At 35.4% G+C, this 17,058-nt stretch overlaps 1 protein-coding gene across 2 annotated transcripts in view; it reads right to left on the bottom strand.

Moving 5' to 3' along the window:
• The window catches only part of LOC118735379 (LIM/homeobox protein Lhx3), a 173,805-nt gene extending 166,084 nt beyond the window's left edge, over positions 1-7,721 (bottom strand). For both annotated transcript variants that reach the window (XM_036465099.1, XM_036465100.1), the window contains exon 1: positions 6,801-7,721. In XM_036465099.1, the coding sequence (XP_036320992.1) occupies positions 6,801-7,326 (526 nt within the window). In that variant the 5' untranslated portion in view covers positions 7,327-7,721. The remainder of the gene's footprint in view (positions 1-6,800) is intronic.
• Positions 7,722-17,058: the final 9,337 nt, after the last annotated feature.

Here is a 17,058-nt window from a genome sequence, read left to right as displayed (position 1 = left end):
AATCGATGTGTGTTTGCAAGAAATATTGGTGGTGTTCATTTAAACAGATAATTTGCCTTTCGCATATACGTATATTTGTATCCACTGCTTTATATAAACTAGCAAAAAAGAATATTTGTTGCCCCTAATCGTGAAACTTGGGTCCGGTTTAGTTAATGTACAACGATTTTCGGTTGTTGTGTCCAAACGCATAACCCGAAACCAAAAACTTTAACATACACGTGTAATCAAAGGATTCACATTTTATTTAAGATAAATGTTTCAAATTTCCTACCACTAGCTTATAATAAACTCGGTTTGCACTATACACTTTTTTGCAAAATTCGTCGTGGGTTCTGCGCAAAAACACTGTGGACGGCGTAGCCGGAGTGATATGCACAAGAAATGTTGTATACGTTTGACATGAGGAAGCCCCTCTTCTCCGCAACACAGAATGGAGAATTCTACTTAGTAAGGATTATAATCCCTAAGCGCGGCCGAAGGCAGAAGCAAGCGCAACAGGTGGTGGACCTAACAAAGTGCAAGTTTTCAATAGCTTGGAAGAAGCTGTTCTTGCATTAACTGGATTGAGAGCCAGAGCTTCAGGCAAAGGAGGGGTTCTGGCTTGTGGTTCAACATTTCAACCAGAAGCTGACAGAGATGCGCCCATGCTTACTATGCCCGACAGCTCCGCATACCTTTGTAAATCCATTGCCATAGCGCCCACTTACTCTGCTGCTATAATTGCAAATACATCAGAATCCATAATTTTCCTCAAAATATGTAAAATTAACCAATTTTACAATAAACAAGCACACGATGAGTGTTTTTTTAATTCCTCTCCACTTTGTTTTCCTTCATTCAGCTATCTTTGAAAAACAACTGGTAGCTGGCAATGCTGCACATGTTTCCGCAAGGGTTGCAGCATGTGGATTTTTCGTTTTTCGTAGCGTTCCCGGAATGAAGTTTCAGGATTAAGTTCGGAGTTTTTGCTAGAAAAATTCTTTTCGCGTTTCGATGCTTAGGGCCAAATTCAAACGAATATTTAAACGGAACTTAAGTTTAATTTTGGATTGTTATTTAACTTTCGTTGGGTTTCAGATCAACTGTATTTAAGTATTCCAAACAAGTGGCAACACTGTCGCTTGTTCCTTGAAATTGTTGTTGCATTTGCTTGTTTGTTTACATTTTGTACTGAACAGCTGACTGTTCTTTGGCGAGATTGATAAAACAACCTACCTATCAATCTTGGTTGTTTGGTACAAACACAGGGTTGCATATCTCATATTTAAATTGCCATTATTGGCTATTTAAGTGCAGTTTTAATGTATGATCTGAAAATGAGTTGGTGAAGTTAATCAACAATGTCTACTTAAATAGGCCATCTGAAATTAGGCCTTAGAGACTTTTATCTTTGCGATAAAAATTGTGGTAACCAAAAGATTCTATATTCCCCCCCCCCCCCCCCTTCGAGGCAGGTTATGGTCATCGTTCAATACGCCGAGTGAATTGGTGTTGGCCTAATAGTGGGTTGTGACGCAAACTCAGAAAACACTACATAGGGTAGCACGAACAGCAACTTCCGTGGGAACAAGCTATCAGACAACATTCTGTCCTCTGGATTGATAATACAGAAACGTACTTTTGTCATCAGCGGAAGAAAAAAACTGATTGATCTAACCTTAACTACATAAAAGGTTGGATGGTTTTGGAAGAGAAATCTCTATCTCTATCTCTATCGGCTAGGATCTGACATTTTTCAAGTGTCAAAAGGTCATAATCCTCGAAAGGCGGACTGCGAGAAGTTTGGATTGCTCCTTGAAACAGAATACCAAATCCCTCTAAACTCAAAAACCAATTAAATCAGTTAAAGAGGCTATCCGCAAGGTAACGAGTACCTGATGATACCTAGGCCGGTATGAATACCCCAAACATGAATATCATATGGTACATTACAAAATACAACCACATAACCAGTTAACCAGGCAAGTGGGAACACCAACAATATTTTTTTTTAATAATAAATCTTAAAATAACTCTTATATAAAAAAAAAAATAGCTTTATCACGGGAAATTATTTATCGGATGCACTTGGAGTTTCTCTTGTAAGATAACCCCGTTGAAATTCATTGTGCTGTCCAATATGTTTAAGTATGACAAACTTTCTACATTCACATGCGACATACACACTTATCACCGCCCCCTACGAAAAGTAGCACATTATTCACTTCGAAGACTAGCACTTTTTTATTCGCGTGAAAGACTAGCACATTTCATTATTCGCTTGGAACAATGGGAAGAGTAGCACTAGGGATAGCAAAAAACATTTACTCGATTAATGTATCAATTGATTGATTGTAAGACCTTAAAATTAATAGCAATTAATCATAAGATACTAATCAATAAATTTTTTCCAATTATTTTTTAAATATTCTCTAAATGAAAAAACTTGTTTCAAAGTTTTTTATTGACTGTAATCGTATAAGAAAAAATTCACTTGCAAACTAGTTCAAAAAAAACAACATTTTACAGCTTTTTGGTGGAAGCAATCTGCTTCGACTTTCCAAAGCTATGGCACCGGCTTTAGCGAAAATTCGTTCTGATATACCAATCAAGTGCGAACATTTGCTGGAAAGCAGGTATAATTTTGGATATGCAAAATGTATTTTTTTTAAATCGTGGGTCAAGTATAGTTGACGTCACTACTAAAATTGAGAGTTCATGTCCCAAACGCCGATCAAACTGCTTTAGCAGAGCTTACGGAAGCCAGTTTGAACACGCTACTGTAACACATTTCAGATTGTTAAGCCGCGAAAACTTGCACATTTCAGGACTTTTCAGGTTTAAAGCAAATCATACGGGCAGGTTTTGCAATTCACTTCCGAGTGAATCCCAACCCCTGCCAATTTGAATTCAAAGCGAACTTGACTCAAATTCACTTGGAAGTGAATTGGAGAACCTGCCCGTATGATTTGCATAAAGACATAATTTGTATTAAAATAGCAAGTGTTTCTGTAATTGTATTATAAAAATTAACTTTTTTCAATCGGAGAACTGTCCAAATATTTTCAAAAAATAAAGACATCGAATGTAAAGGAAATTTTAATAAAAAAAATGGGAGTGTATATTCGCACTTTGCCAGTGTCACCAGTGTACCAGTGTCGGATGTTGTCGGATGGTTTCGGACACTGGTACACTGGTGACACTGGCAAAGTGCGAATATACACTCCCTTAAAAAATAGCAAAAATCACCTAGACATGGGTGTAAAATACGACTGTACATAGAGCGAGAAGTTGAATGGTCAATCATAAAATACTATGCACTATGTTGATGGCATAACGCCGAAACCCGATTCGTCTCCAAACCAAATTTGACAAGGGCTTATAAGGACGGTGACCATTCGTACCGATTATGGCGGGGCAGTACCGATTTTGAGAAAGCTGTCTGCTGAATATTTTTTAAAAGCCGGCACGTATTAGTGTCCCGATTTTTCATATCTCTAACGATTAGATCCCGATTTTCAGAGTTTTATTTACTAATTTAATATGTGTCTCCCTGTTTCTGGGTCAAAAACCATTTTTGGGACAAACGTGGCAGCTCTTTTGTTACCGCGAAGAACACAGAATATAAGGGATCCATAAACATAGCCAATATTCTTATTTAGTATGATCTTTGGGTTAGTCCTGTCAAACTGGTATAGAGACTGCCTCTCATTATTGCCTACATTTTTTTGAACTTGAATTTAGTGAAATTATAAAAATAATACTAATCTTCAACGAATAATTCATGGACATTAAAAATATTAGATGTATATATTCTGTGTATAAATTAGAAGGACGGACGGTGTTGATTTCAAATTGGCCGGGATGGCCGGTATCGGGAAGGTCTGTAAAAATTCTGCGGCCGGACGGGACCAAAATCCTTTCCCGATACTCCCAATAAAACCACAACCACCGCAAACTCAGAAAATCTTTCTTAAAAACAATGTATGAATATGCACTGTTTTATGTTTTATTGATTCGAGAAGGAACAGCAAAGCAAAACAAAGTTGTCTAGATCCTTCATTATTATTTTTTTATTTGTTTTAATTAATTTGAAACGCATGTGAATTTTTCTTATTTAAAGATTTCGGGACCCACCGAACCCGCGGTACAATTCTGAAAAACGTCGTGGTGGGCAGTTTCGGGACTTAAAAATTGAATTTCGGGATGGGCGGAATCGGGATTAAATATTTATTCCCGTGCCCGTCTCTAGTATACATTTTTGCGATCTTTTTTCAAGTTTGTTTCTTTTTGTTTGGTTCAGATAAAAATGAATTAAAATATGCTATGTCATTTTATTCTAAAAATAAAATTGTATGTTGGGATTTCATCATTTAGAAATCTGATAGTTATAAGGGAAAAATACCTTTAAAAAAATAAAAGTGGATGATCTTAGGAAATTATTACTAAATGGTAACTACAGGGTAGGCGAAATAAGTCCTACCAATATTAAACACGTATAACTTCTTTATTTTTTAATATTATTGTTATTTTCTCTCTGCATGTTATATAGTTAATCTCTTGGCAAATCTTAATGGATACATACAGCAAAACCACCAACCACGACTACAATAAACTATTCGTTTTACACAATTAGCCACACAAATTGATTTATTAGGTAATGTTTTGATGTCGGCTGAAGCGCATTTCCAAGCAAAACTGTAGATTGAGGGGCTCTGAAAATCCAAGAGCAACACACCAGCATCAGTTACGCTCATCCAGATGCACTGTTTGGTGCGGTGTTATGCTCGAAAAAGTTATCGGCCCATATTTCTTCGAGAATGAGGATGAAACGCCAGAAACGATTTCTGGGGCTTTTTACAGAACAATGATTAACAACATTTTGTGGCCAACGGCAGAGCAGCATCCTAATTTGTGGTTCCAACAAGATGGAGCGACTGCGCACACTGCTAGGCAAACTATGGACCTATGAACTATGGATGGTAGGTCTTATCTGGTCCACCCTGTGTATACCGTCTGAATGTCATGATTTTATACAACAATTACAGAAGCATAAATTATATTTTTATGATTTAATTTAAACCTGAAAAGTCCCGAATTGTGCAAGTTTTCGCTGGTTAACAATCTGAAAAGTGCTACTCTTCGACGCGAATGTGCTACTTTCGTAGGGACCGACGGTATGTATTTGCACATACTTAAACGGCTGGCGAAACAAATTCTTAAAGCAATTGCAATTCCATGGCCCATTTTTGCATATTCTAAAACGGGCGATGCATTTCAAGCTTTTCTATCACACGAATGCCGTTGTTGCACTGCTTTGTGTTTTCGTATATATGTATTTATATGTAATTTGCATTTACCTAATGCTTTAAACCACCCTAAAACTAAAGCTTTCAACTCACTCCATTATCGTCCACTGATTCTTAGATAAATATGTTTGTATGTATTAGGGATGTTGCGAATGTGAAATTTTAGACATCCGCGGATGCATCGGGGTTGAAAATGTCGGATATATCCCCCTGACTTTTATATTCACTTTTAGAATCTATCATAATGGTGAGATCGTTGTTTAAGCAGCGCTTACAAACCAAACCAGATATGTCAGGTTTTCCGAAACCCTTTTAAAAAGAATTCTTCATTCTCGTTCCTTTGGCTGTTTCAGAATTTGTGGAACCTTAACGTCATCAGCGTTTTTCGATTTTAGTTTTTGTAATTCATTTTTAATACTTTCTTCTGCGACTGGTTTGAAAAATGTGTGCTAATAGCGAGCTAAATAGGTGGATATGGAAAATTAATTATTTGAGCAAAATACTTTTTTCAAAATCGTGGCTGCCAGCCGAATTGGATCAGAATATTGTTATTTTTTTAAAACAGCACCCCGTTTTTTATAAGCATTTTAATTATTGGAATCACGAATCATGAGGGTCTCAGATAGTTACGTAATTCTTACTAATTAAAGGTCGGACCTATAGCTTTTTAATTTTTTCAGCATCGTTTCTCTTTATAGCTAAATGTTGAAGATTTTTGCTGGAAGTCCCTATTGTATGAGCTTAATCTGTGACTTTAAATAGCAACGAAGGGAGACGTAGGGGACAGTTTTACCACAGAAGCTTTTAGCCAAGGATCCAAGGTACATATGTATTTCTCTATGAAAAAATATTGCCCGACAAGTAAACAAAATTACTGTTTTTAAAATGTTTGCTTTAAATAAATTCTCCAAAGAGCCCCATTTAAAAAGACCACGAGAATTTGGTTTAAAATTAGAGTGCACACTTTCTTCTTTTATGTCTAGTAGTTTCTTTTACGATTGGTCCAAAAAACTCATAATAAAGAAAGAAACCGATGAAGGTATTTAAAGAAGAGAAAACAAAAAAATATATATTATTTAAAGGGCTATGTTCCCTTTAATGTACGTCAAAGGTCAAGTAGAAGTGGGAACTTGTATGACTGCCCATTGATAACTAGCTCGGTTATATAGCTTAAGAAATAATATGTTTAAAGACATTTTTATCAAAGTTGATAAATATGACATTTGACCAGTTTTGTTACACGAATACTCCAACGACCAAAAAATATATTTGCTACAACTTGTCATTTTGTTTGCCAGATATGCGTTTTATCGGTGCGCTTGCACAACATTCGTATTCACAAAAGCTCCGCATTGATTAATGTGAATGCGAATGTTAAAATTAATGCGGCAGGCCCGGTATGTATGTATATGAACACACAGTAGTGGAATTTAGTGTAAAGATTTTAAGCTATTTGATGGACAGTTGGTCTAATTCATGCAATTTAGTTACTTAAGCTGACGGACTTACCCTCGAGCGCTCGGTTCCTTGAGATCAAAGCGAGCACCATTTCAGGATTCGGTTCATCGTCAAGATGGACGGCAGATGCGCCGGCGGCAGTGATGCTGTTGTCTTGCCGCTGTTGTTGATTTGGTGTGTGATTGTGTTGCAAGATACTCCTAACGCAAATGCCTTTACCTATGCTGTTGCTGCCGTTACCGCTTTTGTTGCTGTTGCAGTTCGTTATTGAAGAAGCAGGTTGCGGCGTCAAAGTCGATGCCAACAGCGGAGGCAATGTAGGCAGTGTAGGCAGCGTAGGCAACGTAGGCAACGGAGGTACTAGGTGACTAAGCTGCGGTTGTTGCATCATCGTTTGTGGATTTTGATGATTATGCAGCAAAGGATGTGGCTGTTGCTGTTGATGGATATGATTATTCATAATAGAAATGTTGCTACTAAGCAACGACGAAGCCAATGACGAATGAGGCTGCGGCTGGTATTGGTGTTGGTAGTGGTGTTGTAGCAGTGGTGGTGGCGGTTTCAAAGTTTGCATCATTGCTAATGCAACACGCTTACAATTCTAATGTTAATATGTTGACTATAATAGCTGGCGCTAACATCAACACAAATTACAATTTATGTATTTGCATACAAACGCGAATCGAAGTAGATGGATTTCGGTAAACGCAAGCAAATATGTATAAGTATGTAGATGTACGCTTGCATACATACATATGTATGTATCTTAAGATATTGAGAAAGGAAGGTAAACACTTGTGGGTGTGTATGCACCAGTAGTTATTTAGATTCACTTATTTGAATATCATTAGGCAGCCATGGCGATGACTTCTTGCTAATAATTGCGGATACTACGTTTCCTTCGACGGCAATATGCGCGCGTAGATATCAAATTACCGACGGCTCGATGTTTGGTAAACGTAAATATCGATTAACTGGAATCCATCGCACTAAGCATTTGTCAATAAATTATGTTTCGATTTTTTTAGAAATAAAGTTTGATTGAGATCTTTTCAATGTGAATAAATTTAGACGGTATTTACATTAATAAATTTAAAATATAAATAGGGACGCGGCATTTTAACAAGTTTTAGCTATTTTTCTTTCGTTTATTTGATGATTATTATTTTTTAAAGTGTAGTTCATTATCGAGGAAAAACCATGTAAGTACGAATTTCAAACTTCGATAAAATTCAGCGAAATTTCATTCAATTTTTAAACTTTTCAATCAGAACTTTTAGAAAAAAAGTTCGAATGCAGTTTTATAGCCTATTAAATTTTAGTGCAATTAAAGACAGTTTACAAGTTTGAAGTAGCTATAAAATATCGTTGATTCTTGGCAATATTGTTTTTTTTTTGTTCACGGCACTACACATTTTTCCCAAATAAAGTATGCATGTATGTCCGACAACAATTTTATATCGATAAAATGAGCAACACCTTCAACAAAAAAATTACCAAAAGTCAACGGTACATAAGATATAGCTACTTCCAACATTCACTTTATTATATTAAAATTGAATAGGCTACAAAACTGCCTACTCAAAATTTTTCTAAGAAATCTAATTAAAACTCTAAATTTTGATGAAATACAAAAGTTTAAAATTAGACTTACATGAGTTTTGTTAGATAACAGGCTATACTTTCATAAATAAAAATAATAAACATTAATAAACAAAAAAATATTGACAAAACTTGTTAAAATGTTGTGTTCCTATTTATATTTTCGCCGCTGTGCACACATACATATGTAAAATTTTTTTGTAATAGTTCATAACGATTTTATAATGGAAAATTTATTATTTTTTTAAATAAATGTGCTGCATCAACAAACATATATAAATAGTTGTATTAAATTTATGTACTATGTACTTTTCTATATATTTACACACTTCTAGGTTCCGCGCCGTTTTGTAGCACAACCGCACCGCTTTTGCGGTAAAACCACAATGTTTACCACCTTTCGGTCGAGCCAAGTCGATTTGTAGGAAGCGCGGAGGTGGTGAAGAGATTATTTCCTATTTGAAGATATGCACATACATATGTACATATGTAGGTATACACCTTTATGTATGTTTGTGTATACATATGTATGTTTCTATGAAGGTGGAACGATTTTAAGTAGTCGCTTCTTATCACCTTGAATTGGAATCAGTATTCGTTATATTATTGGGTGCTTACTTGCCTTCGTACATACAGATATGTATGTATGTATTTATACACACATGCACACAAACTTATAATTATTGCAATTCTAAAACACCTTCTCCACTTCTTTCAAGTGCTACTATCTACATAAATATCTGTTTTGCTCCTCTTTTCGTTTGTTTGTTTATTTTCTATATCAGTTGCCGCAAGAATTGTTAAGAAGTTCCTATCAGCTGCTTACGTTCGTACAAATGATACCTCTCAATAAATGCCTATATACACATACCCACATAGGTAAATAATATCAACATTTGTATGCATAAACCTACTATTTATAAATATTTTTTTACGTTTCGAAATTAGAAGTTTGTTGAATGAACAAAAAGCTTGCCATGCTTCTTGTTCTTACATTCAGCGTACAGTTATAGGTATCGTAACATAGTGCGTAAAGGTGAAGTACAAATTAGCCCCGTGTTAAAAAATCTGATAAACACTGAACACTTTTGAAAAAAAATACCTAAAAAAACTCCACACCTACCGTTTAGACACTAACAGATATTTAGGTAAGATGAACTTGAGTGTGTACCTATTTAGATATTACTTGAAAAGGAATACATACTAGATTCGAGGACAATGTCGAACTTGCGAATACCGCCCTACGTCATTCACTCACTTACAGATGATACCAACGAAGCTCGGTTGTTGTGAAATTAATTTAAAATGTGGAGCAATCAAAAAAATTTGTAAGCGCAGAAAAGCTCTCAGTGTAAGGGTAGAAGCACCCAAAGGAGCTTTCATCCTGATAGTACGATCCTCTAATGAAACGGTAGAAGCACCCAAAGGAGCTTTCATTCTGATAGTCCGATCCTCTAATGAACTAACGAATCACACTGAGAAAAGAGTTTAGTAACGCCAACTGAATACACATATTGCACACCGTCTTCAAAAGAGTCACAGCTCAAAATTTGGCATTTTTGAGATTATGCGCTAAAAATGTACGCGGAGCTTTTATTTACCTTTCAGCAAAAGCTGGAGCAAATTTTTGTTATAATTTGTTTAAAAAAACCTAAGGTAAAGTCGCCCTTGCCCATACGGTTATCATGTGCTAAGAAAAAGTTTTTCGCATTTCCTGACAAACGTATTATTTTGTGTTGTGACTCTTTTGAAGACGGTGTGCGATATTTCCATTAACACAAGATTTAGTAACTACAACCCTAAAGGCCGGTTACTCAATGTCTGGTCAACACTAATCTGCCGTTAAACGTCGTTATCGAATCAATGCATACAACAGGGAGTCGGTAACGTCGATAACTATGTTTAACCGGAGATTAGTGATAACCAGACATTGAGTAACCGGCCCTAAGAAGGGTAAAACCTAGACTGCGCTCCACAATGAGCGAAACTCGACTTAACAGTAATCATCTACATATTTACAATTGCTTAGTCATACAACTTAGTTAGGACGGTCTGTAGCAGCTACAGAGTTAAGCTATACATATATCAAATTAAAGTGCAAGCTGCAGTTGCAGTTGAACGTGTTTGTTACAAAAGTAAAAAGTGGCAGAAAAGTCGATAGTAGACCATATAATCTATTGAAAATTATTAACCATTTTTCCGTGGAATTGAGATTCGGAGAATGCATTAGATATTATTCATAGTTTTGAAATATGTATATTTCACGAAAGCAAAAAATAAAAAATAGTTGTGATCACTTTCTTTTTTAAACACCTAGGCTATCACTGACCATTATAAAGGACCCTGAATGAGGGCAAAGCTCAAAGCTTTACAAATTTGTTGATGTGATTTTTGAAATGAGCGATCCAAAATTAGCCAGTGTACATATTTTACAATTTTTAGAATCAGTGGTTGAATTTTTGTACTGAAAGGGTTAAGAAAGTTTAGTTTAAAAGTGTGATACTAAATGTCTTTCACATAAACGTTGCCAATTTTCAGCGATTATTGCATTTCAGATTACTACTAATAAAGCCCTTGGACAGTTATTGTGAAAGGTTGGACTATAACTTAAAGATTGCTGTTTTCTCACGGCCCACTGTACTAAGTTTTGAGTAGAGTAAGGTCCTTTAAGAACTTAAAAATTATCCTGGGTTATCAGGTATCAAGCAATACAAGATTAGTTGTTGTCTTTCACGAAGTTCTTTAAATAAATCTTGAGCTAAATACAGAAGTATATTTATGAATATCACGTTTTTTACATATTTATTTATTTCTTTCAAAAAAGTCAATAAACTACAAAGGTTCTTACTGACTAAAACGATACCAGAGAACTAAAGTGCAGAAGGCACTAAAATAAAATTGAATTCAATAAACTATAAAATATATTCTTGGGCAAAGAAAAATCAAGCAAAATAGAATTCGAAATCTCGTTGAGTTCTCGAAGTGCACGCACTAACGGAGCGTTTCTTGCGTAATTCGTACTGAGGGCCTTGAGGTAAAAGGGAAGATTAAAACGAAATGTTCACGCAGGAATAAAAAATTGAATAGAAAGCAGTAATGCGGGGCAATCGATTTCACCACTTATCAAGCCACGCACAAAAGACAAGGAAAGAATAGTCTTTCTGCTTTCGAGGGACTTAAGGTTAATCAAAAGGAGGCGGGAATTGTACGGAGGGATGGGAGTGGAGCAATTGAGGGAAGAAAGGGCATATTTAAGGAAAAATTTTTGAATACGCTCAATTCTATCGATGGCAAATTTATGATGAGGTCTCCAGATGAGTGCTGCATATTTAAGCTTTGGACGAACAAAAGACGTGTAGAGTAATTTCAGAGTGTAGGGATCAGTAAAATTACAACTATTTCGACGAACAAAGCCCAACGCAGCATATGATTTAGATATGATAAAATTGATGTGGTTATTGAATAAAAAAGAAAATTACACCAAGGTCTTTGATCTCAGAAACTGACTGAAGGGGAGTACCAGAGATACTGTATGATGTTTGAACATCGTTACGAAGTTTGGGAAACGCTACGTGATAACACTTGCTAATATTGAGATGTAGGTGAGACCGACAACACCATAAGTACAATCTATTGATATCTACTTGAACCCTAGAAGCATCTTCAGAACTCTTAATCGAAGAGAAAACTTTAAGGTCGTCCGCGTAAAGCAAGAATCTAGAGAACGAAAAACAGCTGCCTATATCATTAATAAAAAGAACAAAGAGTAAAGGTCCTAAGATGCTACCCTGTGGTACGCCAGATGATGCAGTAAATGGAGTAGAAGATACCACCTCGATTGAGACCACGCAGCACCTATTACTAAGAATAAATAAGAATTCAGCCACTTCAGGAATATAGAGTGGAAACCCAGCGTGGCAAGCTTGCGCAACAGAATGCAATGGGATACCAGAAGAAAACGTGTCAATGCAGTATTCACTAAAGACCGCTAGGTTAGTAAGCGTAGACCGTCCAGCGACAAAGCTGATGCTCATGCTTATACTTTCGAACAGTTTTGAAATTGTAGACAGCTTGGAGATTGGCCTGTAGTCAGTAACATCATTCTTTTTGCCACTTTTGAAAATTTGGGTAATAGTTGTTGCTTTCCACTTATCCAAAAAAAAACTCCAGTACGTAGTGAGGTGTTGAAAATAAATTTAATAGGTGGTATTAGCGCTGGGCATTTTTTTAGAAGAGCGGAACAAAGACCATCAATGTCAGTCTGAGTAGAGACTTTTAAAGAATTAATGCCCCGAATTATGTCATCAGAAGTAAGACGTTTTATTATGTACTTAAATTTAAATTCTTAATACTAGTAAGTATTTCTTTACTGCATTCACCCGAATTTTGGGGGTTCATACCAATTTTAATTTCAGTTTAATTTCTTATAAAATTTACCTTTAGATTTATGCATCTTAAGATCGTGTCAGACGTGGCAATATTTCCAACTTTTCCACGCAATTTGCTGTCAAACATCAAGAAAGATCTTTCTATTCGATTTCGGAAATCAGTTTCAGAAATAAAAGTTGCTAGATGTGACTGCAATTGAGAGAGCGTAAATCGATTTCTGCATTCATTAATTTTTTATACCCTAGCTCACTTGTGCACAAGGGTATATTAACTTTGTTCGCATAGCGGTTGTTTGTAACAGCCAAAACTAATCGAGATGCATAGATATGGGAAAATGTATACATAAATGATCAGAATGAAAAGAGAAGTCAATTAAGCCATGTCAGTCTGTCCGTCTGCCCGTTTGTCTTTGTACACGATAACAAATAGCAAAAATTTAGATATCCCAACGAAATTTGGTATTTAAGTTGCCCTTTATCCAAGGTAGGTTGGTATTGAAAATGGGCGAAATCGGATTGTTACCACGCCCACTTCTCATATAACGGTTATTTCGAAAAATGCAAAAACTGCGATATTTCAGTAAATATTAGATGAAAATTGTTGAAAATTAGTGTGTGGAGTAGAATTGTGGTAAAAAATAAAATTATTATGAAATTTTTGAAGAATGGGCGTGACCCCGCCCGCTTATGATGAAATGCCGTATCTCAGTAGCCTCTTCACCAATACTTACCAAACTCGGTACGAGGCTTGGATAGGGTCTAGCTAAGAAATCTGTTGATCTTTGCAATCGGGCAATAACCACGCCCACCTGCCATATAACGGTATTTTACGGCAACACGAAAATTGCGTTAAATCAGTAACTACTGAAGCCATTTCACTTAAAATCGATGATTACAATAACCACTTATCAGAAAATTAGAATGTTATAAATTTTTGGATAATGGGCGTGGCGCCGCCCACTTATGACCACAAATGTGTTTCTCGGATACCGATTTATTAATTTCCACCAAAGTCGGTGTACTTAATAACCTTCGTACGTTAAAGCAATTTGTTGAAAATTATTCTAATCGGATTAAAATTTCGCCCGCTTCTCGTGTAACGGTAAATTTCAGAAATACGAAAACTCCGATATTTCAATAACTAAGGACGCTAATTTACTCCAAGTTAATAGTTACAACAATCTCCTAACAATAAATAACTGATATAGACTTTTAGGAATTGGGCGTAGCACCGCCTACTTTATAACTACAAAGATGTACCTCGGTAACAGGTTCAATTATATCATTAAGTCTAACTCTGCATATTATCGGAAACGTTTGAAATCGATTAAACAACCCTACTTATCATGCAAAGGTAGTTCAGAGAAAGTTGAAATGACGATATTTGATACCTGCGCCGGGTATATAAAGTTCGGTTTCGCCCGAACTTATACTTGTTTATTTTGCATTATGTATTTACTTCACATTTATTATTTTTTATGCGCTTCACAATGATATTCGATACCCATTTTGTGCCCACAATTTAAAAAGTTAGTATATTCATATAAATTCAGGTTTACAAGTGTTTTTGAGGTCGCTGAATTCGAATCTGAAGTCAAAATAAAAAAAACACAATGGCCGATCAAATATGGCGCTTAAAATCTTAAACGTAAAAATTTTGTTAAAAATAATAATAAAAATTGCTTATTATTATATTATTTAAGAGTGATTGCGGTAGCTGAATTCGAATCTGAAATTAAAATAACTAAAACCAAATTTAAACCTTTATAGAACTGACCCGTAGAAGAATACCCATTTTATAAAATTAAAATCGATCGCCACTTTGGCTTTTGGCGTTCTTTTAAACTTTAGCATTACATTTTTACTTTTCTGAGCGCCGCGTCAACTAACACTTTCACACTGATCATAGGAACAGATGCAAAAGGTCGGGACCTGTCTTGGACATATTTCAATAGCTGAAACTACATTTTAGTCAACCCAAGAGAATAAAACCACAAAATCGAGGCTTTATTTTTGGATTTATGGGCACGAATTGGGGCCAAATATCTCTGTGCTCTGTGCGTCTGTTCTACATATAGTCCGGAAGCTAGCGACAGCCGCTTTTATCGTCAAAAACTACATATCGGGGACTTAAATTAACTCCTGTAGATTAACAAACTACATCACTTACATCGCACCGTGAGACCTTTTAGTGTCAGCAGCATTAGCACTATGTAATACAAAATTTAAATAAATAATATAAAAAAAAACCTTTTTAATATACAATGCTTTTATAAATGGACTAAAAAGTAGAAAATAATATTTCTCAGTCCCATAGAATTTGTTTTGATAACTTTTGATTTTGAAATTTTAGCAAAAGTCGTTATAACCAACTTATGAGATTGAAAATGAAAAGCGTGGGGCGCATATAATAGCCACCTGAATTGATATGAAGGGTAATATATGTTCATATGTATGTGGATATATGAATAACGACCGCTTAAAATCGATCTCAAATTTGTACTTTCGCTGAAGAAATTTTAGGTCTATGTTATGTAGTTTGCCTATTGTCAATTAAATATAATGCTTTGTATTGCATGCGCCCCACGCATTTCATTTTCAATCTCGTAAATTGGTTATAACGACTTTTGCTAAAATTTCAAAATCAAAAGTTATCAAAACAAATTCTATGGGACTGAGAAATATTATTTTCTACTTTTTAGTCCATTTATAAAAGCGTTGTATATTAAAAAGTTTTTTTTTTTATATTATTTATTTTCTACTTTTTTGTCTTGTCTGTATAAAATTTTGCGATAGATATTAAAATAATTCAACGATATTAATAGAAAGGTGCACACACATGCATTTACATATGTATGTACATACAAACGAGCACCAATTAATTTTATTTAAAGAAATGGCGTGTCGTCTATTTCCGCTGTAGCGAACGTAGTACATAGGGCGACATCTAGATGTCATCTACTTCGCCCTATTCACTACAGATGTCGCCCTATGCACTAGACTTTTTATGGGAACTTTGCAAAGCAAAGGTTTTATGGTGTCGGACACACAACATTGAAAGTTTCTGGATCCACAACATTGAAAGTTTCTGGAGCCACAACATTGCAAGTTGATAAAAGCGTTGTAAAATAACATTATTTTATCATCGTTGGCCCTTTGTGTGGTCATCAATTGACATTGGACGATGATCACTTACACTTATTTCGCGCTTACAACTTTCTTAAAATTTACTGTAAAGGTAAGAAGAAAATAATTTAATTATGGTTGACTTGTTTTCGGTAATGTTCGATATGCGCAAGAAATTAATATAAAAGAGCAATCGCTTTATGGGCATATTGCGGGTCATTATCTACCAGAGGGCTGACGTTTTTTGTCCAGTGTTGTTAGTTAGCGCGCTTTCACTCATCAGCACCTGGGTTCAAGCCCTGGTCAAAGCAACATCGCAAAAAATACAGAAAAAGGTTTTTTCTTAACAGCGGTCGTCCCTCGGCAGGAAATAGCAAACCTCCGAGTGTATTTCTGCCATGAAAAAACAGCTCATAAAAATACCATCGCCATTCGGAGTTGGCGTAAAATTTAGGTCCTTCACCCTTGGTGTGACACCATCAAGGCGCACGCCACAAGTCGGAAGAGAAGCTCGGCCAAACATTAACATATGTGTAAGCGCCAATCTATTACTATTATTATTAAAAACAACAAATTTGAATAATTGAATTCGTTTTTCTCAATTTACTGACTCAATTTAGATACTCTCTTTGGCGAATTCTTAGGGTCTGATTATGCATACTTCGCATAACTTCGCACAACCATTTGTACCAGTGCACTAAAAGTGTAACTTAAGAAAATGTGAAGCAAAATCTAAACTCAACAGATCGCTAAGTTCTTAAAAGTTCTGCTAATATCTGGGTAATGGAATACGTACATAATACATACAATGTACATATGGAATTACAGTTTGAAATTTATGCGAAGTTGTGCGAAGATATGCGAAGTATGCATAATCAGACCATTAGTCTTTCAAAGTTTTTGTGCAGTTGAAAAATGAGGAAATACGGATGCAGTCCTTAAATAGAAGTCTCTTTCCACAGTTTGAATAAATATGTAATTTTGTCTTTTCAATACCACGTTCAAACGAAGCACCTGAGAGGAACTAATTTAGATATAAAGTCTGCTTCCTGGCAAAAAGAGAGAAACCGACTTATAATTAAAATTTTAGAAAGTGAACTTCAAATTAAAAGTAACATTAAAATATTTATAATGTTTAGAGTTTTTTGACTATTTAAACACTGAAAGTGGAAATGATCTCATTATTGCTATTA

The sequence above is a fragment of the Rhagoletis pomonella genome, unplaced genomic scaffold (assembly GCF_013731165.1).
Source record: "Rhagoletis pomonella isolate Grant_MI unplaced genomic scaffold, Rhpom_1.0 Rhpom_scaffold_00003, whole genome shotgun sequence".
NCBI classification, from domain to species: Eukaryota; Metazoa; Arthropoda; class Insecta; order Diptera; family Tephritidae; genus Rhagoletis; species Rhagoletis pomonella.
This window is presented reverse-complemented; position numbering and strand designations above follow the sequence as displayed.